The 26,478-nt window shown below is 40.6% G+C and overlaps 2 protein-coding genes across 4 annotated transcripts; one reads left to right on the forward strand and one right to left on the reverse strand.

The window, feature by feature from the left end:
• Positions 1–253: 253 nt before the first annotated feature.
• LOC143283721 (protein SGT1 homolog) lies at positions 254–13,139 on the forward strand. Its single transcript, XM_076589991.1, has 12 exons — positions 254–357; positions 468–516; positions 1,730–1,820; positions 2,392–2,461; positions 3,219–3,289; positions 3,927–3,991; positions 6,239–6,324; positions 7,241–7,337; positions 8,669–8,776; positions 9,445–9,541; positions 10,747–10,937; positions 11,665–13,139. Exons 1-12 carry the CDS (start codon positions 338–340, stop codon positions 11,770–11,772), a joined length of 1,053 nt encoding a protein of 350 aa, XP_076446106.1. The 5' UTR covers positions 254–337; the 3' UTR covers positions 11,773–13,139.
• Positions 13,140–13,650: 511 nt separating this feature from the next.
• Positions 13,651–25,109, reverse strand: LOC143283720 (uncharacterized). 3 transcript variants are annotated; one of them, XM_076589988.1, is made up of 7 exons: positions 24,998–25,109; positions 21,347–21,770; positions 20,174–20,356; positions 18,508–18,840; positions 17,261–17,431; positions 16,080–16,270; positions 13,651–15,093 (listed from the first exon to the last, which is right to left on the reverse strand). In XM_076589988.1, the coding sequence occupies exons 1-7, from the start codon at positions 25,063–25,065 to the stop codon at positions 14,757–14,759; spliced, it is 1,707 nt and encodes a 568-aa protein (XP_076446103.1). In that variant the 5' UTR covers positions 25,066–25,109; the 3' UTR covers positions 13,651–14,756. The 3 variants fall into 3 exon arrangements, with proteins under 3 accessions (XP_076446103.1, XP_076446105.1, XP_076446104.1); XM_076589990.1 differs by lacking the exon at positions 24,998–25,109 and adding an exon at positions 24,123–24,418 and having other exon boundaries at positions 21,347–21,764; XM_076589989.1 differs by lacking the exon at positions 24,998–25,109 and adding an exon at positions 24,123–24,418.
• Positions 25,110–26,478: the final 1,369 nt, after the last annotated feature.

The raw sequence follows: 26,478 nt of genomic DNA on the forward strand, positions 1-26,478 counted from the left end.
TTTGGTTTTTTTCTAAAACTGGGGTTGAAGCGAATCTTTATTCGGGGTGAGTCATAACAGACGAAAATCAGAATAAATGAAAAAAATATAAAAGAGTGGCCAGTTGCAAACACGAACGTGGTTGCGAAGGCAAAAGGAATTCCCGGGTCTGACGTCAAACCAAAAATTTTTAATGGCTGCCGAATGTTAAAAATACTATCCAATGAGAGCGAGCTGGCGGCCATTTTGTTTTAGTGGCCCGACGGCGTGAGAATGGGGGACTTTCGGTTCGCACGTCGTTTATTCCACACATTGCGGGAGACGACTCTGTTGGTGAAATCTAGATTTTTCGCTCAACATGGCGGCAGAGTCGTTCAGGTGCGGACTTGCTTCATTCGGTTATTCGCGAAGACACTTAGTTTAATTTGATTATGTTTTTAAGGTGTATTATTGGAGTTTGATTTTTTATTTTGAATTCTATTTTGCAGCAAAGCCAACGACGAATACATCAGTGAAAATTACAAGCGTGCTGTTGAGGTATGTTGAATTTCGACAAGTAGTTTGTGAAAACGGTTTGTTCCAAAACCATGTGTTCTTCAAGATCAGGTTCAGGATTTGGGGCGTTGTTTTATACAACTTAGCCATTTTTAGCTTTTTATGCCTCTTCAGATTTACTCCTTTACATTGTTGGTCAGTTCGTTGACTAGCTCAGTCATTTTATTCAAAGTCATGGTAGGTAGGTAGGTAGGAGCTTATATAGCCTCGCGGCTTTCTTGTGCTCCGTCAATTGATTTGCCAGTATTTTTCAAGGTGTTTAGCGCAGCGTGTTACAGTTACATATAGAATTTCATATAGATTGGTATGAGAAGAGCCTCAGTTATCAAAGTCATATTCTATATCTTTAAAATTTGCATCTGCATCAAGGAGGCTCTTAAAACTGTTAAGAGTGTTAGTAAGTTTAATGTTAGTCGGAAGAGAATTCCATTTGCCAACCACTCTGATAGCAAATGAATGTTAACTCAGGTTAGTGTTAGAAAACGGAACAAACAATTTGCCTGATTGGAGTACAAAAAAAGAATGCTTTGTTTACATCGTCAAACCCATTTAATATTTTGTACGTCTGTATCAAGTCCCCTCTTACTCTTCTTGCTTTAAGTGATGGTAGTTGTAAGTACTTTAATCTTTCTTGATATGAATAATCTTTTATGCTATAGACCAGCATTGTTGTTCTTCTTTGAGCCCTTTCTATGGCTTTTGACTGCTTTATTTGCATAGGGTACCATACAGTGTTTCCATATTCTAGGATAGGTCTAACAGAATGTTTTATATGTGTAAGAAAGTAAACTTATCTATAAATGTAAATGCTCTTTTTATTATTCCAATCATTCTGTTGCTTTTTTTTTTTTTTTTTTTTTTTTTTTTTTTTTTTTTTTTTACTATTTGTTATATGTTTGTCAAATGATAATTTTTTGTCAGATGTGACACCTAAGTCTTTTTCCTCATCACATTTTGATACTTTTATTTCTTTGTCTCCGATTTTCATTATATATTCTTTCTCTGGGTTTGATTTCCCAATATGAAGTACTTTACATTTTTTAGCATTAAAATATAGATTCCATGTGTCTGACCATTTTACTAATGTTTCAATATGTTTTTGTAAATCCTGATAGAATTTTGGAGAGTTGTATAATTTTGTGTCATCTGCAAAAACTTTACATGTACTCTTTAGACAGTCACCATATGTTCACAGCTGTACACTGAAGCGATGTCACAGGATCCAAACAGTGAGGACGCTCTGGTGAATCGTGCACAAGCCTATTTGAAACTTGATCAGTATGAAGGTACAGTCATGTCAAACTGTGTGATTGTTACCATTTATTGTCAAAACAAAGGTGAACTGAAATAAAATAGTTATTTATGTTACTTTATGTTTGTGTTTTATCTAGTCATTGTTTAGCAGATACGCACACAGATGTGCACGCGCGCGCGCGCACACACACACACACACACACACACACACATGTATATGCACATGCACAAACATGCATACATAAACACACACACACATATGTATATACAAGATCTGAGGCAAAATCACACAAATTGATAATATCTCACTTTCCTTTTTGAGACATTTGAAAAGTTTTTATGAGAACTTTACTGTACTTGCGAAAATAAATGAAGAGGACAACATTTGAACCTGGGTACATATATACAGACAGATCATAGACATTGTGCATAATTATAACTAATGCATGTTTGTGCGCACAGAAATATACATGCAAACAAAAAACACAACGCTTTGTTTATTCACTGACTCTTAGTTTTTCCCTGATAGTATAAATGTATACTGTTTCTAAAGATTGTGCTAAAGTTCATAGTCTTATAATGTTTTTTCTTTCATTGTTGCAGATGCAATTCAGGACTGTGATAAAGTACTCGTGATGAATTCCAAAAATGTAAAAGCCTATCTTCGAAAAGGGTATGTATTTGTATTTTTGTGTGTACCTTATGCTAGTGATGCACAATTGCTCTTTTGAAGAACTGTCCCCTAAAGGCTGTAAAGTAATACCAAATGGTTTGCTGAAAATACAGCTTGTTTAAAATGGTAAAAATAGTTTTTTCCGGGGTTTAGGTTTGGGTCAGTACAGTATCATTGGTTCATTTTCAAAATTTATGGGTCGTGAAAAAATAATGCGCAACTTCTTCCATGCTGGTTTTCATATTCCTCCACCCCTTAATTTCTGTTAACTCATTTCCATTTTGTCCAACGCACTGGTATGTTAAACTTTAAGTTCTGTGCCAGCAAGTGTGTGAATGGAACAGAAATGAAGAGAATATAATTCAGTATTTGATTTGGAAAGATGCCATGACTGTTTCATGAAAATAATGATTTAGTATTGGTTGAATGCTGACTGTTCTGTTCAGGCTTCGAGAGCTTGCCATATGTATCAATCATTCTATTAACTAAAGAAAGAAAATGAACAAATAATTAAGTACATTAAGAAATGATAAAAATGAAAGACCTATATAATGTAAGTGATTGAAATAAAATATAAAATATTTATTTAAAAAAAAGTTAGTATAACAAAATGAAAGACACGAAGAAGGCATATGATTTGAATATAATCATTATTATTAAAAAGAAAAAAGTGCTTCTAATTATGTAAAGCTTTAGAAAAAATCACATTTAAGTCTTTTGCTTTGACAGTGACTCTGTGGCTTTTTTGTGTTTGCAGCACTGCTCTGTTCTACCAGCAAGATTACCAGAAAGCTCTTGATGCATTCAAGGAAGGAGTGCAGCTTACAGGTAAAGATTGAGCATTGTGACTATATGCTGAAAGACTTGTGAAGGTTGAGCATTGTAGCTGCATACTGAATGACTTGTGAATGGTTTGTTTGATGGTGTCATATGAATACAAAATCATCTGATTCAAGGACTTTCTTTGCATTACTGTGGTGGTAATAGGTGTGAAGTAAAATTATTCTGTTGATGTGTTTATTTGACGCCATTGTCAAAATGAGGAAGAGGAGGAGGTATTTTGTTAACATTCTGTCACACATACTGGTGAGTGTAGACATTTTGTTTGATTTTCACATTTGAATGTTAACATTTAAAAATAATAGATGAGTAAGGTAGGAGAGAAGGGGGATTGGTGAGTTGGAGGAAACAGAGTAGTTGTTGAATAGAATCAATGATGAATATTTGAAGTGAATAATAATACATTGAAAGAAATTACTCGATATACTGAAAAAGAAATTACTTAATGAACATAAAAAGGGAAATTGTTAATTGAACAAAAATAGCAAAAACATCTGATAAATGAAGAGCATTGAACATTGGAGATAACAGTTTGTAGGGGATTTATTTTTTACATGACTCACAGGTTTGTCCCTTGTTCATAATGAATCAAAACCGTGATCAGGCTCTTATTTCCATTTTACAGATGACATCTCGACTTTTGAAGTGTGGATTGAGAAATGTGAAATCAAGCTGAATGAAGGGAAACAAGTAAGTTGTTTAAAACAATGTATTTGATTGATCTCTCTTTCCCCTTCCCCTTCTGTCCATTACTATAGGAACAATAACGTTTAGTACAGTTGCCATCTTCTCTTGACAGGAAACATTACAGATTTCGCAGAATGTTTACATCACACAAGTGTCAAACTTGTAGCTGAGGTAGAGTGATTTGTATTTTGTCTACATCGCACCAGAAAAGCAGTTTGTGAGACATTCCAGAATTTACATTTAGGGTCATGTGTTTGTGATGGTTGATTTTAGAGAAAAACAAACAAACTATGATGGCATTTAATAAGAGTGACATGCTAAAGGTTAGATGCATTCCCTTTTCCTGCATGACACACTGACATTTTTCATCTGCCACTTTCTACACTTTCATAGTATGCATATATTCATACACATACACACGCACAACGCACACACACACGCATGCATGCATGTGTGCATGCATCCATCCATCCATCATACATCTGTTCATACATACATACAAATTTACAAACATGTGTGTATATATATCTGTGTGCTTGTGTTTTGGTTTTAAAATGATATCTTTTTTTTTTTTTTTTTTTTTTTTTTTTTTTTTTGCTCCGTCATCTGTTCCATTTCAGTGACATTACTACCATGCCACTCATTTCGAGTCACCCATACACGGCCACACCCGGGTTCGTCCATCACATTCCCAGAGTTGGCAGTCCACAGCAGAACCATTGATGTTAGGTTGCCAGGAGGCCACACACCAGAGGAGACTCTGCACTGCTGCTGAGTCACTTCAGTGGTGTTCAGTGGTGCCTGTTCTGATTTAACTTACTTTGTAAACACCTGCTAAGACCCCTACTGATGACAATAATGGCTTAGTCGTGGAGCCAGACTGAGTGAGCGTGTCTCCTAGCGTGGAGACTGCCACCACATCCGTCCAACGGCAGTCCCCCATGAGTCTGCCGACACTGAAGACCCTGACAAGACTCACCCCAAGCACAGAAGTAGAGGGGTATCAAAACTGAGGTCACCATGACAGTGGGGCTTGAAAGGCCACAGACTTTGGGACTTTTTGTTGTTGTTTATATTGGTAATGAAGGAGGAGAAAAAAGATGATGATGATGATGATGCTATAGAGGTCCATTTTGGTTTGGGACACTGTGACAAGGCTGTACTCTATGCTTCCTTTCATAATGATATCCCGGCGTCAACCAGGCCCTAGAGATACAGACACTTGCAGTGTTGGTCAGGTAATTAGAGCAACACTCCCAAAGACGCATCCGTGGAGTGGATGATACTTGACTGTGTGGTCCTAGTCTCCCCACGCTCAACTTTGGGTAGGAGCTGGCCGCGGGCCGAAAAACCCACCTCCACTGGGATTTGAACCTGCATCCTTCCAGCCGTCAGCCCACGATGCTAACCACTTGGCCACGGCGGCTGGTAAAAAATAATCAAAACTTTGTTAGCAGTTTTATTTGTGACAAAGCATTTACTTCCATAGCAGCAGCATCATTCGTATCCCCTTTATCACCAACTGTATAAATTCTGCAGCTTTTTATGCCCTGCTGTCATGGTGACCTCAGATTTGACATCCCCCTCTGCTTCCATGCCTGGGGTGAGTTCCTGTCAGTGTCTTCGGTGTTGGCAGATTCATGTTGAGGCTGTTGTAAGAGGGACATGGTGGCAGTATACACTCTGGGACACTCACTCAGTCTGCTTCTGCATCAGTAGTGAGCTTAGCAGGCAGTGTCCTGGGTGTGTTGAAGCAGAACAGGCACAGCAGAACACAACCGAAGAGACTAAGTAACAGTGCAGGGTCACCTCAGGTGCATGGCCTCCTTGTGACCTAACAATTATAGTGCCTTAGGGACTGCCATCTAGTATGAGACTATAGCAGTGGAACCTGTGTGTGGCTGTTTGTGTGTGATTCTGAGATCGCAACATGGTAGCAGCGCCAGTGAAACACTGGAGATGACCAGGCAGCAAGGAAAACAAAAGTCATCTGTACCCACCACTTAAGATGTCACATGAAAACAGTGGTAAAGAACAGATTTAATTACACATACTTTACCATGACCCACTGGTGCAGACTCTGCAGCGGTCTGGATTCCTGTCCAGTCCAAACCACTAGCCCACAAGATTTTGCTAGTCTTTCTGTGATTTCAGACAAGTGAACAGCATTTGCATTCCCGGTATTGTTCTTTCAGAATGAGAATTTTGAAAGGAATGAACCAGCTAAGTAGTCCAGCATTTTTTTTTCAGAACAGTGAAGAGAGCAGTGCTGACAAAACCAAGTCAACAGCTTCAGCTCCGGCCCCAGCCCCAGCACCGGCCCCAGCCAAGCCCAAGTAAGTTATGATGGCATTCTGTTCTCCCAGGTAAGTTGTTGGCTTCTTCTAATGAAGTTTGCCAGGATTGTGTCTCCACTTTTTATTCACTGTTGCTTGCAGGGGTGATAACTGGTTGATTATTTCCATAGTGTCTTTGGAAATAAGATACTTTCTCTTCTGGGGCTTGGGGCTGTTCAGTTGCTTGTGGTTAGTGATCCTCACAAAGCAGCTTGTTACCTGTGGCTGTTGAACCACTTCTACCCTCTACCACACTCCATTAAGTTTTGTTTCTTCTTGTTGTCTGCAGACAGGGTATCTCCTAGAATTGTGAGTTCCATTTTCAAGGCCCTTGAAATCTGAAATCTCAGAAATGATAATTGAATGACTATTTGTTCTTGCTACTTCAATTCTGGGTACCATTGTTAAGGCCTTTAAAATCTTAGGAACAACAAATTAAAGAGTAAATTTCTTTGAAAACCATTGAAAGTTGAGGCATTGGCTCATATATGTCATTAAAAAGTTTTTTTAATAAAGAAAAGAAAAAGAAATGAGGTTCAAAAGTAGATGTATGTCATGAAGACTTGACTAAGCCAAATCACTTTGGAGATGAGAAGAGGTTCAATTCAAAGGCAACAGACAAGGGCCCTTTTTTTAATGACAGGAAAGGAGGGAAACATACAACTGTTACATCACCCCTGAAGTTTCTTGTTTGAAAGATATGATTTCTGTTCTTGTCTTTTTTTCTCTTGCCTTTAAAAAAACATCAAAAGCAATTTTACATTATATTCTTTCTGCAATCCAGTCCAATCTTCTGCTCTGTTGGAAGGAAATCCATCTGCTCAGCAGATGTAGTGTGGCGTATATGGATATATCTGACTTCATTGACACCTCCTTGAAAACTGAAACTATAAAGACTAAAACGGTTGTGTACCAGGTATGACTGGTACCAGACCAGCACCCATGTCGTGGTGACACTGCTTCAGAAAAACACCAAGAAGGAGGACCTGGTCTTCGACACTACGGATACCATGGTGAGTATGTTGTACTGCATTGTGCCATGTTTTTGTCACAACAGATTTCTCTGTCTTCTTCTTCTTCTGCATTCACTCGTATGCACACGAGTGGGCTTTTACGTGTATGACTGTTTTTACCCCGCCATGTAGGCAGCCATACTCCATTTTCGGGGGTGTGCATGCTGGGTATGTTCTTGTTTCCATAACCCACCAAACGCTGACATGGATTACAGGATCTTTAACGTGCGTAGTTGATCTTCTGCTTGCATATACACACGAAGGGGGTTCAGGCACTAGCAGGTCTGCACATATGTTGACCTGGGAGATCGTAAAAATCTCCACCCTTTACCCACCAGGCGCCGTCACCGTGATTCGAACCCGGGCCCCTCAGATTGAAAGTCCAACACTTTAACCACTCGGCTATTGCGCCCATCTGTTTTCTCTGTGTCAAATTCAGGATGTTCTTCCCCATGGCAGAACATGTAGCCACAGTGCAGCACCATCCTTTATTTTTTACTGATTTGAAAATAAAAATGTTTTTCTATCAACTTTGCTATTTCTACAGGCTACTGGATTTTGCTGTGGACAGCCACTTAGGATCATTTCCATTTTATATTTGTTGAAACATGCAGTTTTTGTTGGTTTAAAAAAAAAAAGAATTAAAAGAATCCAATTGCAAGGAATTAAGACTTAATCAGAGAAGTGTTGGATTTGTTATTCATTGATGATGGTGGTATTTTGCTTCATTTTTTCCCCTCTAGAATGTTTGCATGAGTTGTGACTGTTTAAGATTTAACTGTTGGAGGAAAGATCCTGCATAAAATATTTCATACTTCAGTTTCTGTGTGTCAGAGACTGGACTGTACATGGTGGTGAATGCACTGGCCCAAACATCTTTTCAGTATATTTACATTTTGACAGCTGATCCACAACAGTGTATTTTAAAGGTATAGTTTGTTTTATTTCTGTTTGCATGTGCCTGTCAGGTGCCTGACAGAGGGATTCAGGCTAAATATTATTTCATTTCTCCATTTCACAAGTTTCACAAAAATGTATTTTAACTTCGGAAGAATACTCAGTCATACCACTCTCTCTCCCCTCTTCCTTCCTTTCTAGTCTTATTCTCATTTTTTAATATTTTTGTTGCCCCCTCTTCCCTTTACATGCACACATGCACATACTCTACACCTAAAGGTAGTTTTATGAAAAATTTCCTCTTTTTTTTCCATACTTTTTTAAAGGTGATATACATTTTGACACACCACCCATCCCCACAGACTTCATATGTTCATTTCTTTATTTTCTGTTGGATCACACTCACATAATGTTTTCTAATTGTGGATCCATAGCTGAAAGTGCATACCAAGCAGCCGAATGGTGAGGATGTGAACCTTGAAATCCAACTTCTTCATCCGGTCATGCCTAATCAGACTACTGCCAAAGTCATGACTTCCAAGGTTGGTAGTTGTACTGGCTTTGGATTGTGAGGTTTAGTTGCGTTCTTTTCCTTGCCTCCCTTAGAGGGAGTGCTTCCGTGAATATCTGTGTGTTTGTGTGTGTTTATTTTGATGATCAGTACTATGATTTCTGAACCAGTTGCAGGGTAAGCTGTGTATGAAGATATGCCTTTTTTTTCTACAACACATTATAGAAAAAAAAAGTACAAGGTAGGGTGTAACTGGCAAATAATAATCTAGGAAATGTGGAGCTTTGGTTTAGGATATTTTCAGTGCTTGTATTCCATCAAGCACAAAAACTGATAAGTGTTTCCTGAGAACAAGTTATTTAAAGTATTGATAGCTGAACATTATAATTTTGCCATTTTTCATGGAACTTTTGCAATCTTTAGTCAGACTTTGTACTATGATATTTATAGGTATGCAGTGCTGTTAATAACTTTACAAGTTTATTCTTGATATTTCAGATTGGATTTATTTGGGGGTTTTTTATCAGTCAGAACAATTTTAAAGCATGAGGCTTGGTCCTTTCTGTTGGTTAGCTGGCTTTTTTGAAAAGGGGAGGGGGTGAGTAAATCACTGCAAGTGATGTAAAAGAAGCAGTAAAGCAGCAGTTTTCATGGGCAAGGAGTGTGATAGCTGATTGCGCCGTGTGTTGTTGTGGACAGGTAGAGATAAAGCTGAAGAAGGCGGAGGGGATCCAGTGGACCAAGCTGGAAGGGGATGGACAGAAGTTCAGCCTCAAGCTGCCATCTGCTGCACCCAGTAAGGCTGCTGTCTCACTGAGAGAAGCTCATGCCCTTTTTTTTTGTTTTTGTTTGTTTTTGTTTTTTTTTCATTCTTGTTGCCTGGCTGTTCATATGTTTACCTCGGATACACTCTTGGGGAAGGAAGCCCATAAGCTAGGTGTAATGGTCACATATAATTTTGTGAAATGTCTCTGTCACTTATTGCATGAAAATCAGTTTTGCCAAATATATATGGAGATTGTGTCAACATATTCCTGTTAATTGTATTTCCAAATGTGTTACTTTCTGCTGGAGTTGTTTTGAATATTTTTTGATTTTCTATTAAGTTGAGCTGTCTTCAGATGCAACATCTTTAATCTTCAGCGATTGAGATGTACATATATATGGACAAACTTAACATGTCCTTTTCAAAGGAAAATGAAACATTCAAACTGAATCCAGTAGACTGTACAATATGATGAACTGGATTTAGTTTGAATTTGTCATTTTTCACTGAGAGTGAACTGTGTACAGATGCAAAACCTTTAATCTCCATTGTTATTGATTTGGCTGTACATGTCAACAAACATTTGTTGTTGTTGTTATTGTTTTATAATGTGCGAGGACTGCTTGTGCCATGTATTGATGTATACCTCAAGACACATTTTTTTGTTCGTGGTGTCCAGGACTGCTTGTGTTGTGTAAACATCTAGACGAGCTTGCTTATGATAGCCTGGGACTGTTATGTGAACATCTGGACACATTTGATTATGAAGTCCAAGGACTGCCTGTGTGATTCAAACATCTGAACAAGCTTGTTTATGATAGCCTAGGACTGTCTAGGCATGTTTATTTATGACATCCAAGGACTGCTTGTGTGATTCAAACATCTGACCAAGCTTTTGTATGACAGCCTAAGACTTCTGGACATGTTTACAATGTCCAAGGACTGCTTGTTTGATTTAAACATTTACATGAGCTTGTTCATGATAGCCAGAAACCTAAGACGTGTTTATGATGTTCTAGACTGCTTTGTGATGCAAACAAGTGAGTTTGTTTGAATTTGCATAGGACTGTCATGTAACCATATCTATATCATGCTCGCTTTTGATGTCCTAGCACTGTTTGTGAAATGTAATCAGCTGGACAAGCTGACTTATGATGCCTTGAGACTGTATGTGTCATGCATTTAAAACATCTGGACCAGCTTTATGATGTGCTTGAAACGTTTGCATTGTGCAGGTGACAGTGCAACGGTGGCCAAGTACCCGAGTTCCAGCCATTACACGCGCAACTGGGACAAGCTGGAGCAGGAGGTGAAGGAGGAGGAGAAGAACGAAAAGCTGGAGGGGGATGCTGCCCTTAACAAACTCTTCCAGCAGATCTATGCTGATGGTTCCGATGAGGTCAAGAAGGCCATGATGAAATCCTTTGTAAGTTGTCCCCTGAATTCTGTGTGTGTGTGTGTGTGCGCGTGCATACACATGGTAAAAGGAATATGTCCTTTGTTTTTCATAAATTTGAAGGATATATCTAATCTTAGAATATAAAGTGGACACTCTTCGGCTTTGAAGGACGGCTTTAATTTTCAGTGTAAATGCAGTAAAATCTTTCGAATATATCTTGACTGTGTTCACAAAAAGGGCAGCAGATGAAGCTGTCAGAAATAGTTCATACATTTACGTGACTGAAGAAGGATACACCAGGTGTAATTCACATTAGAAGTTCATACATTTACATCACTGAAGGATGCACCAGGTGTAATTCACATTAGAAGTTCATACATTTACATCACTGAAGGATGCACCAGGTGTAATTCACATTAGAAGTTCATACATTTACATCACTGAAGGATACACCAGGAGTAATTCACATTAGAAGTTCATACATTTACATCACTGAAGGATACACCAGGAGTAATTCACATTAGAAGTTCATACATTTACATCACTGAAGGATGCACCAGGAGTAATTCACATTAGAAGTTCATACATTTACATCACTGAAGGATACACCAGGTGTAATTCACATTAGAAGTTCATACATTTACATCACTGAAGGATACACCAGGTGTAATTCACATTAGAAGTTCATACATTTACATCACTGAAGGATGCACCAGGAGTAATTGACAATGTGCTTTGTGTGTGTGTTTGACAGTCGGAGTCCAGTGGAACTGTGCTGAGCACCAACTGGTCTGAGGTGGGGAAAGAAAAAGTGCAAGTCAAACCACCTGATGGAGTGGAATACAAGACCTACGAAAAGTAGGAGCGCTCTTCAGTATCAGTGCACCAAAAAAATGGACACGTACAGCAAGTTATAAGAGAAGAACGCTTCATCTTTTGCGTCATCTGTTGCTAGTTGTTCTTTCCACTACTTTTTTGACCTGTGAAACAAAATTTATTTACCGCCAGTCATTATTTCATTTCTTATTGCAACTACTTAGGTTTTGGTGTTGTGGGTGTGTTCGTATCAGCAGTACAAATGAATTTTTGGAATATTTGAGGTGTCAGATTGCGGTGTGGGCTGTTTGTTATGATTAAGATGTTTCGAGATGTTTGACAGATTTTGTGTTTGTGTTCTTTGATTTTCCTGAAATGTGAAGTTTAGATAAAGAGATGCGTGTCATTCTGGTTACCTACTCTCTTGAACTGGTGAAAACAGTTTTTGTAACAAACAGTAATTTTGTTTAAGTGGAAAAGACATTTAATTCATTTTGGAATTAACTGGATATTTTACAGTCATTCGGAGATTTATTGCCTCCCAGAATTAGAATTACTTAACACTTAGATCAGTTATAAAAACCTCTCGCTATACTCTTTTCTTTTCAGAGGGAGGCTCAGGGACAGAGTTTCTTCCCTTCCTTCATTCAGCAATTGACATGGAAAGCACTGAAATACTTTTCAAGAATGTTTTTCGACAAAATGATAATTTTTTGCCTGAACTGTACTGAAATCTTCACAAGAATGATAGATTATAAAAGTGCCAGAATAATTATATTTGGACATCAGGGATGCAATTCCTCAATTGCATCAATTAGCCAGTTTGGATAAACAAATTTGAAACTCCAAATTTTTTTGTGTGTGTCTTAGAATTCCAAATGCACACTGTGCGAAAGTTTAGATTGGTAGTGTAGTATAAAACAATGGCAAGCAAGGCTCAGAAAGCAATCGTTGATCTGTGACAATGCAGCTTGTGGCAGCAGTAAGAACCTGTGGACACTGTTATCCTTGATAACGATAAAGGTACAAGCTTGCATTGCACGTGCTGAATCCAGTGCAGCCTTAAAATACCAGCCGTTTTGTGCATAACCCCAAGGGATGAAAGACAAAACTGAAAATGTGCGTAATAGAAAGCAAGAGAAATTGAAGACTGTAAAAAGGAGGGGAGGGGGGAGTTATGTATCTGAGTCAGCTTAATATAGAAGAGAAATACATGTGATGTCTTTAAATTTGATTGATCCCGCACATATGAAAGCTCCTGTCAGTGGTTTACACATTGCATGCCAGTATCAAGGTTAGGTTTTTGTCGACCATATAGGAAAGGAGAAATATGGGAAAACTAATATTAAGTATCCATTTTCTGTGATTCATGTTTGTCATGAAAAAAGTTCAATAAATACATGCATGCAGAAATGGTGTGTATGTGCTTTTGTGCGTGTGATTGTGGACAAATTAGCATTTTCATCATGTGTAATGGAATTTTCTTTGAGAGCAGACACTGATTGCCTTGGGTTCTTTGCCACAGCTAGGTTTTTACCTATCTACTACTAAATCTTAGGCTGAAACAGCTACCAAGACATCAGATTGAAATAGCAGTAAACTGCTGAGTGCCTTTTTGCACACAGATTATCAAGTTTTTAAAACACTATTAGTACTGTTTGACCTACTTTCTTTTGTGTTTTGCTGAATATATAATATATAATAATGTGTACTCAGAAATCATCCTTTGCTTGGCTGTATTATGCATGGTGCCCGTGAACAAAGTGTTTTTATCTATGAGGCATACCATATTGGTCAAGGTTGAATGCTTGACATTGTGCCAACTTACAATCCATAATTACAATCCATTATCAAAAAATTATGATAATCTTTCTCCACACACACACACACACACACACACACACAAACAAAAAACCCACCATCCTTATATAAAGAGAATATAATGCATGGGCAAAATTACGGCAAAAACTGACATGGCTTTATCCAATTTAGAATCTACTTTGCTTTTAAATTTCAACAGCACATTGGACATTAAATGGCTGTAATATCAGTCATATAGTCAGTAATATAATTAAAATAAATCATCAAAAACAAAAGGAAAAAAACGCACACACACAAAAAAAGTTATTTATAACATTCTTTTGAATCAAGACCGGAACACCAAATCTGAATTTTAACAACATGATTGACTTTGTTCAGCCTGCAACTGTTTGAAGGTGAACGTCATAACTGTAAATGATCAACAGGCATTTTGCAACCGCATCACAACCTTAATATGCATTGTGCACCCTCTCTCTCTCTCTCACACACACACTCTCTCTCAAATCATAAGAATGTTTAAGATGAGGGGAAAAAAATTTTTTTTAAACATAGCATATGTCTATCACCAATGCCAACAAGATCTCTTAACTGCCACAAAGAACTCTGAAATGTGTGGTCAGATGCAGTAAATGCTTCGGCAGTAAGTAAAAAATGAACAAAACCAAAGACATCTCAGAAAAGTATGTATAATTTATTATACTGTGAAATTATGTTGCGTATCCCCAGTGATTACTTCTTTCTGCAAACCCCCTCAGTTATTTATCCCCCATAATTCACCACATATAACGACACACCTCTGCAGCTTTAAAAAATCTGTACAACCAAAATGTAAATGACCACCAGTGGATGTACAACATAACTGTGTGGGCTTCAGTAACATCTGATCCTCTCCTTGGGAGAAGAGAAAAAATCCCATCAGAATAAATGGCATCAGAAGTGTCACAACTCATTCCCACTGTATTTTTGAAATAAATGAAAACGTTTAGTGGCATCACCTGGTCCTCCATACTGTCTGATCCTCTCTCACAATCTTTGCATAAAATCTCAAAGGACATCAACATTGTGAAAGTTGCTTTGTCACTAGTATTGTCCAATTGGCATTCTCCACATCTTACACAAGTTGACGAAATGAACAAGCATTAGATCACAACAATCATGACTGCAATCTCAGCATCTGTCCCAAAGTCACAGAACCACAAGCTGCAGCCATCAGTTGGAATCATCAGGGTATGGATAGTGCGCATGGCGTTCCACCCTGTAACCACGGAGACCTGAACCTCCACCTCCGCTCCCTCCTTCCCTTGATGATGTGGATCTGCGTGACCTTGACCCACTTCTGCTATGACTGCTACTGTCCTCGTTTGACTCTGGCATGAAGGGGGGCATGGGAGACAATATGCCCAGCTGAGCCATGAGAGAAGAGGATGGATATTGGTTGCTGCGCGGACGACGCCTTGGGCGAGATGGGGGTGGGCTGACATCTTCTTCCATCTCCTCTCTGGAAACACGGTGACCCCCAATTTCCACCATCGGTCGCTGTCGCAAGCTGAAACAAATGGACCACTGTTACAGGTGACTCAAAATGCTGAGTACAGACCAGACGCTTGGCACTGAATCAGTTCAACTAGATTCACAGTTTGATCAGAAGCAACAGGCCAGCACCTGAGTGAGCTGTTTTCTCTGCAATATGTCATCTTTTATGTGTAATGGCAGGATTGGTGACCTGGCAATCTTAAGAGAAATATTCTCCACACAACACTATTATGATGTGGTCATAAGATATGATGGTTGGTTTGTTTTTTTTTAGAGCAGACAAGTAGGCAGTTCATTGCACATTTGTTAAGAGAAAATAATCTGGGTGCTTAAACAGACTAATTCTTTAGAGATAAGAAATGGGAAATTGATAATCAGAAAAAACAAAACAAAAAGCAACTTATTTGATATATTCACGCAATTGAAATTAATCAAAAAATAAAATATATCAATAAATTAGTTAATATGAATGACAGAAAGAAAGAAGGAATTAAATGGCATAAATATACAGCCAAAAACACTTGTACGAAGCCAGACAAAATAATTCCAAAAATATGCTATTTTCTTTAAACCATTTTGGACTTCATATAAAAACAACAACAAAACAACATGTTAGTAAAAATTCACGCATTTAACAAAAACACAAATATAAAAAATGCTTGAGACCACACATACATGTGTGCGCGCGCACACACACACACACACACACACACACACGCATTTAACAAAAACACAAATATAAAAAATGCTTGAGACCACACATACATGCGCCCACACACACACACACACACAGTGGTAACACATCATACATATACATCACATACATAAGCAGTGGCAACATCTCATCTCTCAACTATCCTCCTTTTCCACTTTTAGTCTTTTTTAAAAATTCTTTTTATATGCACTTATTTTTCAAATCCGCATTTGATCTGAAACACAAAATTCAAGATATTTCCTTTCACCCTTTTAGTTTATTTAACAGAAAACAACAAAACTTACACATCCAACATCCTCTGCACATCAAGGTCTTCCATCCTCTCCCTGTCCTCTCTGTGCCGAGCGTTGGACATATCTTCCATGACCTCCATGACGTCAATCTCAGGTTCCTCCAGATCTTGCTCCCCGCTTGTCATCTCATACTGCATCAAGCGCTCACGTTCTCGTCTATCTTCGTTGTCCAGGTACAGCAACTGTGCACAGGACAGAGGAGGTAACTGAGGTGGTATGTAAAAATTACAGCAACGTGTATACGGCACAACTTTACTTTTAAGGGATAGAATAAGTTGTTGTGATGGTATTTTGAAATCTCAGCATTGTGTGCTTGCTTGCTTGTCTGCTTGGTCCCTTAGCTCTGTGTGGACCCGTTGGGACACCGTGATGTTGACTTGTGCACTTGTCTTCTCCATTCTGTACGATCATGTGTGAGTGATTGTGTCTCAGCAAATGTCAGCCCTGTCCGCTCTTGTCTAAACTGTGCAATTATCCACTGAGTGATCGAGTAAGTTTGTTGTGGTGGTATTCACAAATTATATCAATAGTTTCACATGAAGTGATACAGGTTGTTGAGATGGTCTAGAAATTATAGCAACAAATGTTGTACATTTTCCCCATAGTGTTAATGATCTTAAAAGATTGGAGAAAAATTAGTGTGTGTTATACAATAGATATGCAACACAGTGTTACTGTAATATTTCCTCTTTTGGTGAAAAGTTGCACTTGAGAGATGACATTGATTTGATTTTATTAAATGAAAGTGTCATCAAAATCTATTTGATTCATTCATCTGAGTGATGGAGTGACACCATGCAAAGTCACACACACACTGGAGTGACACCATGCAAAGTCACACACACACACTGGAGTGACACCATGCATAGTCACACACACACATTGGAGTGACACCATGTAAAATCACACACACACACACACACACACATTGGAGTGACACCATGCAGTGTCACACACACATGCGTGCATACACACACACACACACCACTACTACACACCACTACCACACCTCCCACCTGATGCACGGAAACTGTGTCCTTCAGAGTGAGATCACCTCTCTCAGACAACTCGTACACACACACACACACACACACACACACACACACACATACGCACTCTTTCTCTCTCTCTGTCTGTCCGTCTCTCTCTCTCCATACTAGCACATCCCCCACCTGATGTGCGGATACTGGGTCCTTCAGGGTAAGATCATCTCTCTCAGCCACCTCGCCCAGAGAGCTGATACCCGACAGGAACTCCCCTTCCGAGGTGGATTCGAATGTGCTCGACTTGAACAGCTCAGTGTCTTCAGCGGAGGCCACAGAGTTGAACTGCTCTTCGCGGTCCTGTGGAAGGGGGAGACGTATATCCTTTATAGTTTATGTGTGGTAACTGGACGTGGTGGTCATATGGGAAGGAAGGCATGGACAGTCACTATGTGTATGTCCTTGTGATGTGGGTGAAAGGTGTGTATGTGCGTGTGTGTGTGTGTGTGTCTGTGTGTGATGTGCATCTATTACTTCATAAAGGAATTACATGTATCATCATGTGTGCGTGTGCGTGTGTGTATATACGTATGTGTGTTTGTGTGTGTACGCGCCCGTGCATGCATGTGTGTGCGTGTGAGCATGCGTGTGTGCGTGTGTGTGTGTACCACATCACAGTGAGGAATTACATGTGATTATTGTTATGCGCGTGCGTGCATATGAGAGAGAGAGAGAGAGAGAGAGAGTGTGTGTGTGTGTGTGTGCGCGCGCGTGTGTGCGCTTGTGTGTGTGTGTGTGTGTGATGTGAATCTATTACATCACAATGAGGAATTACATATGAGTATCGTTATGTGCGTTCGTGCGTACGACGTGCGCGCGCATGTGTTTGTCAGTGTGTATGTGTATGTGTGTGTGCATGCGTGCGTGCACGCGCGCGCGGGCGTGTGTGTGTGTGTGTGCATACCATTCTACGTGCCCTCGTCTATGTAGCTCTTGTAAGAAAGATGTGACAATGCGTGTGACTATACATGCTTAGTAAATACATGCCCATAGTATACAGTTGATCTTCAGTGTATTGGCCTGTTGTGCTGTATAGCCGCAGCTACATGCTACAGTTCCTGGTTAGGACTGATTCACAAGTTGACAAATTTTCATGCACTAATGATTTGATTCAGGCTATTTCATTTTCAAACCATATGTTTTTGGTTCTGGTGCACTCTTTCTCTCGTTTCTTTGATGCAACGACGAGCTCACCGAAGCCTTCTTTCTTTTAGATTTAAATGATCTCTTAGATTCAAATCTATGCATACCCCCCCCCCTATCCGCCCACATCTCCCCCATTCCTCCTTTTCTTCTTCAACGTCAGATTCATACTATCAGTTCCTCCACCAAGCCCCTCTCCCATCTCCTTCCCGCCTCCTTCGTCGGATTTTTACCTTCATTTCCTTGTGCAGGTTGAAGAGTTGCTCAATGTCGCTGGAACCTTTAGCTTTCGTGAATGCGTCGTACAGTTTCTGTAGCTGGGTGCCGTGTTCGCAGACGTGGACGAAACGCGTGTTAATCAGTGCTTTCTGGTCACGAACTCTCTGCTGAAGGGCCATTGTGAGAGCTTCTTGGCGTTTTTCGAGAAGAAGGCGATACTCGATGAATGTCTCCTTGATTTCGTTGCGAAGTTGTCGTTCCTGAATGTCCAGGCGTTTGGAGGCGTTGGCAAGGGCGTCTGAACGATTTTTCATGCGTTCCAGTGTCCGTCGACATTGTTCTTCCACCTGATGAAGAACACATTTCCGTTGATAAACAACTGGCCTTCGTCTCTTATATATACTTGGGAGGTTTGTCACAGGTTGGACAACAAGAATTACGACAAACTGTTAGGATCTAAGACTGTACTGTGTGTTTTATTAAAAAGATTCATATCAACAAAAAAAGTTAATTTTCATATCGTCAGCGAATATGGGCTTTGTGGGTATCTGTTACCTAAATCAGACGAACGTCTATGGTCAAATGTCTTCACAGAAAAGCGTAGGCCTGAATCCAGTTTTACTGATAAAGCCGAAATAGGTCTCTATATAAACGGTTGAATCTCGTAAAAGCTTAGCTATCCAAGTCTTTTATCAAGAATTCAAGATTGAATGTCCATGGTTCAGGTCAGCTGTAGGTTCTGGTTGCGAAAGACTTGTGAATAAGGAGGGGTGGGGAGAGGGAGCAATAACACGCAACCGTGAACTGACGGCCGTGCTGAATCGGTAGCCACTTGTGAGATGGCAGTGTCGAATAGTCTTTGTTTACCTATTTCTAGCTGAGATTAAGCTGCAAAGGCAGCGCCATAGTATTTCACTGATGTAGCGTGACAGCCTAGCAACGTGCAGCATATAATACGGATGCCGTACTGTCAGTAATTTTCCTATGGAGCATATCAAATATCAGCCTTTAAACAATCACCATATCATCATCATCATTATCATCATCATCTAACGAAAAAGGCCTATCATCACCACTACTCGTCATCATTCTTACGTATCATCATCGTCGTCGACGTCACCTTCATCACCACTGATTGTCCTTATCACCATAATTATCGTACTCTTCGTCATCCTCATTTTTAATTACCATCATTTTATGTCATCATCATCATTATCAGCATCATCACAATAATGAATCGTCGCCATGCACCTTGATGACTGTCAATACTATTATTTGGTTATCATTCCTCACCATTGAAAATTCATGAGCATCATAATCACCGTACCAACCTATTGCACTTCACATGCGTGACGATATGTAGCACCTGTCTGATCACGATCACCGTAATGAACCACTGACCAACACTATCACCATCAGTAACATTGTTACTTATCATCTTCATCGTCATAACTATTACAGCTGTCATTTAGCACCATAACCAACACCATATCAAATACAGGCAAACTCAAAAACGTATGGTCCATGAAAATAATAAGTAGGTTTGGATGAACATCATATATGGTCCATGATAATAAAGTGCGGTCAAACGTCATAATCAACACCGCATCAAATACGGGTAAACTGAAAGAGGTATCCCCCGTGATAACAGAGTGTGGGTGGGTCAGTCAGTGACAGGACCTGGTTGAACTCGCCGGACCGGTCGTTGAGGGCCTGCTTGACGTCCACGATGACATGCCCCTGCTGCTCTTTGTGGTCCAGCACCGTGCAGTCGCGGCATACCGGGTGCAGGCATTTCTTGCAGAAGAAGTTCAGCGGCTGCCGCTCGTGCTTCGTGCACACGTTCTGGGTTTTGGACACCGCCTGGAAGACGATGGCATATTGTGAAATGTCTGCAGAAGTTGGTGAATTCTGTACTGCTTACCTGCTCCTCCCCGATCAACTGTATCGGTGTGTTTTCCTCATATTTTATGTGCTGATGAACTCCAATTCAAAACCTTGTTGACTGGTGTGTGTGTGTGTGTGTGTGTGTGTGTGTGTGTGTGTGTGTGTGTGTGTGTGTGTGTGTGTGTGTGTTTGCTTGTCAATTTGTTGTTATTTTTTATTGGCAGAGATTGGAACAGAGAGAGAGAGATGGGGTAGCTCATGATAGTAGTAGTATTATCAGATGATAGCTGACGGGCTAAACCAGATTTCAATAATGATTAGGCCTTCGTACATCAGTTTATTAAAATACAAGTACAGCCTTTCTGATGATAACTTGCATTATCTATGGACCCACAAGACCAGATCTTTTCCCCCTAGAGATGCGTGATCCACGATTGAATTTAAAACAGTGGCTTATTTTTTAATGGCCAATGATCTCATTTACTGTTTAATAAAACAGAATTCATTTAATCTTTGAGCCAGGCATTCCATTCAGTCATGACATGCCATAACATAAGCAAACATTTTCAGTAATTCTCGAGTGTGACAACTTTCGATCCTTCAAAGACAAGTTCACCAATTTCAAGTCATAATGATGCTATTAACATGAACACCTGTATCCTTTACGAATATGTTTACATGAAATCAAACTGGTGGGAAGTGCTAATTAAGCAGCAGTGCTTTGAAGATGTACGCCTTTGTCTTGTCAGTTCTGGAACGAAATTTGCTGCGTTTGATTTTGCTTTTAACCGTTGAAATATGTGTATAAAAAATACTCATGGCCTCCAATAGATCTGGCTTCAATCCTTCAATCCAATCATTCAGGATTCTGTGCATTTGATTTCGCATATAATTGTTGAATCGATATAAATACTCTTATCAATCCAGCCATTCAGAAATCTCCAATCGCTAGCGACCGCCGCCTACCTGGGACAAGAAATCCATCATCTGCACCACGCGGTGGTCGTTGGGCAGGTCCTTGATCTTGCTCTTGCTGACGAAGATCTCCACCCGGCACGTCGGGCACTTCAAGGGCCCGTCCATGCTGTCGTCTGCCCGCAGCAAGTTCCGGCGGCTCTGCGGTTGCGCGTGGCTGAAGATCTGGGTCAGGCAGGGCACACAGAAGGTGTGGTTGCACGGCAGGGACTTGGGAGGACGCTCCGTCTCGTGGAACCGCTCCTGGCACACCTGACACCGCAGGAACTGCTCCTCGAAGAAGGCGGCGTCCACCACGATGGACCGGTTGGTCTCTCCTCCACCAGCTGCTGCTACTGCTCCTGCTCCTCCTGTTGCGGCTTCCGGTGCCGAGGTGGAGGAGGTGGTGGCACTGTTGTCCGTGGACATCCTGTAACTGAAGGGGCGGTTATCGTGACCGTGTGTTAGTGGATGTGTTAGTCGATTTGCTGTTGGTGATGATGGTAGTGGTAGTGAGTGGATGAATCGTCAGTTTGCTGGTGGTGGTGGTGGTGTGTGTGTGTGTGTGTGTGTGTGTGTGTGTGTGTGTGTGTGTGTGTGTGTGTGTGAGAGAGAGAGAGAGAGAGAGAATTCCGTTGGTCATGTTCGGATAAATCTTTATGAGAGAGAGAGAGAGAGAATTCCTTCCGTTGGTCATGTTAGCATAGATCTTCAGTTCGTTCCTCAACAACCCTCCCCAGCTCCACACCCCCGCCCTAACACACACACACACACACACACACACACACACACACACATCACCCCCACCACACAACACAACACAAGGGACAGGGAAGGGACGTTCAAACAAAAACCAGATCGAACAAAGAACACTACCACTGACCCCCTTCTCCTCACCCAGACAAAGAAAGGTAACTGATGTAAGCGACCTACATAAAGAAAAAGGGGTTAAACTGAGCACAGTAATTTTTCGTATGAGAATAGACGTGATCAGAAACATGGCAAATTTCCAAGATCCGTGTTCGTTAAAAAATGGTGGACTGTTGCTTGTGCTTACATGCACAAAGTCATGCCCACACAATATTCTCAGACACAAACATACAACTCAAACACACACACACACACACACACACACACACACACACACACACACCACGGAATCACACCGGTTGACGCACACACCTTTTCTTCTGAGATTGTGAAGGCACGTGATGTGAGCGACGGAAGGGAAAAAAAGTCGTTGAGCAAGATACATTATTGCTGGGGGATAACTTACTCCACTGACAGCTGATAGGAACGGGGGGAATGGCAAGGTTTCAGAGTGTGTGGGCAGAAGAGTTTTATGTTTCAGAGTGGTGACAACCCCCCCCCCCTTTCTCTAAAACGCAACACAACACCCACACACACGCACACACACACACACACACACACACACACACCTAACACCTACACATACATTCACACACAGAGAAATACACACACCTGACAACCTACCCACCCATTCCCAAACACGCACACACGCCAACACACAACACAACACAACACACACACACGCGCGCGCGCGCGCGCTTTTTCTTGAGAATTTTCCTAATTGACAGTATCATAGTTCGACACAAGATAACTTTGTGTATACAGACAGAAGCACCCACACAAATAGGCAACCACGAGTATTGAAGCTACCGCATTCATACAAAATCAGTAAACTTTGTCATGGTCTGGTGGATGTCTCTCGGACTGTGTGTGCGTCCATGTCATTTCCAGTCAGATTATAACGCTACCTGATCACTGAGTACCTAGCAATGCCTTAATCAATACGTGGCCAAAGGGGAAGTCCTGCCAAGCTAAGTCTGTTACGAAATCGACAGTGAATGACTGCTGACTGCCCATGACAACACGATTATTTTATGGGAGTTTTTTTTTTTTTTTTTTTTAAGATAGAGACAGCTATAAATATGGGGTACACACATCCATGGACATAATTCTTATTCAGATATATGTGCATCTATGTATTTGTCGTTGTTGCTAAAACCCAAGCCGACCACAGAGGGCCATATCAGGGGTGAAAACTGTATATTGATCCCATGGAATCTTGACAACACACACACATACACACACACACACACACACACACACACACACACACACACACACGCGCGCGCGCGCGCGCGCGACGTTAAAGAAAAGAACCTACGAATACACAAACATTCATACAGCCAGATCAACATAATACCTGCTGACTCACAGACGGACATACCCCACCATCCTCCCACCCACCCACCCACCCTCCCGACACCCTGGATTTCTTTGTCATTCAAAACCAGGCTTCAAAAGAATGTCACGAATCACTTTTCCACACGCGCGTCTGAGTAACGAAAGCAGACAACAGTGGACACGGCCGTTACCGAGTGCTCGCTGATCACTCGATTGATTCTTCTCAAAATTTGGAATAAGAACTGACATCATTGCTCTGTAAATGACTGAGATTATTATTATCAAAATTAGGGTATACCTTATGGGTGTGAATACTCTAACCTTCCGTTCTTTGCTAAGTAAATGAAGTGATTTTTTTTTTTTAATGGACGTCTCAGTTTGTCATGTGTGAGGAAAAGTTGTGGGCTTAAACATTTTGTGAAGTCTGTATGAAGGCCTATCATAGATCGTTTGAGAAGCATAAAAGAAGACAATTAAAGCGAAGAAACAGCAGCGAAAGAACAAGAAATTAGAAAGATTCTTACATACCAAAGCAAATATAATTATGATCAAAACAACCCGAAGACATGGTACCTACCTTTTTGGTGAATTCTCTCAAACCACGGAAGGCCCAGGTAAGAATACTTACAATCGATCGAGAGAGAGAGAGGAAAAAAAAAGATCGATTCGTTAAACCAGTCACTGCAGTCACCACAAAAATCAATAGGACGTTTGAGAAATTTTAGTTGAGTCAGTGTTCCAAGTAGGAAACACGTGGTGGTGTTTACCTGAGTGACTCCATTTACACAAATGACATCACGGTCACTCCTTTCCTCTTTTATATTCGATCCAATACAGAGGAGTTCGATCTGAAATCAATTCCCTCGAAGGGATCAATATCTTGTTTCCGAACACGTTGCGCAAATTCTTTGTCTCCGATACGGCACAGAAACAAAAAAACATTCACTGGTAATACAATCATTGTATTTTAACAATAACCCTGGGGAAAGTGGTAACAACTGTCAACAGAATTGCCTGATTTTGTATGGATTAATTCGAAGAAGAAAAGGATCAAGCCTGGATATATCAAATCTAAAAATAGGCTGGCAAAAGCGTAGAAACACACCTCTCTCCTAACGGGTCTCGTTGTTGATATAATTTCCAAGGTGCGATCACGTCACTTTCGGTGACGCATTTTGGAACCACCCGTCGTGCACACAAAAGATCGACCAGACAGCCACCCCAGTCACCCGCAAGAGGCTTTCAGACACAAGACGTGGGCCAGGTGCCAAATGTCAAAGCAGAGCACTCACATGTTGGAAACGGGACAAAAAACACTCAGCCCACGATCGAATACACCGTCATGCGAATCGTTACGCATCGATACTGCACAGGCCCCGACAGCTCATGTTTGGCTGATGGCGATAATTTCTGTTTGTTGTAATTTCTATCCAAACGGACTTAATAACTTACCGAAGTGGAAGGAAAAACGGGGTAGTTTGAGCAGAGGGAGTCGAGTTATTCCCCGAGCCAGTCGCCATGTTCCTGCAGTGTCCAGGTGAACAAGCTGGAACTTGTTATCGATACCGGCGCGGCCGCCCCAGGCATAGGTGAACGGTGCACTGGCGGTGGATCGATTGATTTTTCTTTTCTTTTCTTTGGGGCATTTGGGGGCGGGGGATGAGGGAATGGGCCGGGTGGCATGGTCGGGGTTGAAGGGCATTATTATTATTAATTTATTTGTTTATTTATTTACTGTAATGGGATGAAGTGGATCATAGTGCTTTGGCAGAATTGACTGTTTACCTCTCTCCCACTCCGGCACCGGCTTCGTCGCATCAGTGTGGATGCCAGTGCCACGGTATACTGGCTATAGTGATACCTACGTGTACTATAGTATGCGCGGCGCCGCGTCAGTGCTCACAACACACACACACACACACACACTGACACACTGCAGACTCGGAGGCACACACTGACACACACACACACACACACTCACACACATATCTATGTATATCTCTATACATGTATCTATATCTGTATATTGTGTATGTATGTATGAATGTATGTATACAGTACTCACACACACACACACACACACACACACACACACACACACACACACACACACACACTATTCAGTGTACGGTGTATGGACTTACAGGCGCTCGCTCTTCGCCTGGCCGGCTCAGTGTGGAATTCCCGGTTACAGATTGATTCTTTTCCCACTGACGTAGACTGTCAAGTTTTATTTCCATCCGTCACTGATTTGCCGTCTGTGTACTGATCTTTCATTCACTTTATTACATGGTATGATGGACTGATTTACTTATTTGTTCGTCACTTTGCTTATTCTATTATGATATATTAAAAATTTAAGTAACAATTTAAATATAACCAGTCCAAACTTATAGAAAGCCCTGGTACAACCACAGTTGGAGTATGGATCGAAATAGGCATACTGTAGTCAATGGTAGTATCCTACGTTGCAGTTGAATCGGGTCCGGCGTAGCAGTGAACGACGAGCTACAAAACTTGCGAACTGAGAATGCAGACACACATGCGATGATTGATATTCATATTCAAACTTAAGAAGTGACCTTATTGATCTCATATATAGGGATCAGTTCTCTAAACAGAAACGTCACATCTTCGACTTCAATACAGTCAACAAGAAATGACTGCGTTAAAGAAATTGAAGGTAAAATAAAATGAAAGTTTAATAATAATACACGAGAATATTGTTTCAGAAACAGAACTAGATAATTATATGGAATGAACTTTCACATGAACTAAAAACATGCACAAATAATGCATAAAACCAACTGGACAATATAGTATTCCCTCCAATCTATTTTCAGAAGTTTTGATCAGGCGATATACTGATGTGTACGATACATTTTTCTTTTTATGTCACTGACAAAGACTATTTTGATAGGTTGTTTTTGCCC

The sequence above is a fragment of the Babylonia areolata genome, chromosome 7 (genome assembly GCF_041734735.1).
Source record: "Babylonia areolata isolate BAREFJ2019XMU chromosome 7, ASM4173473v1, whole genome shotgun sequence".
NCBI lineage: Eukaryota > Metazoa > Mollusca > Gastropoda > Neogastropoda > Buccinidae > Babylonia > Babylonia areolata.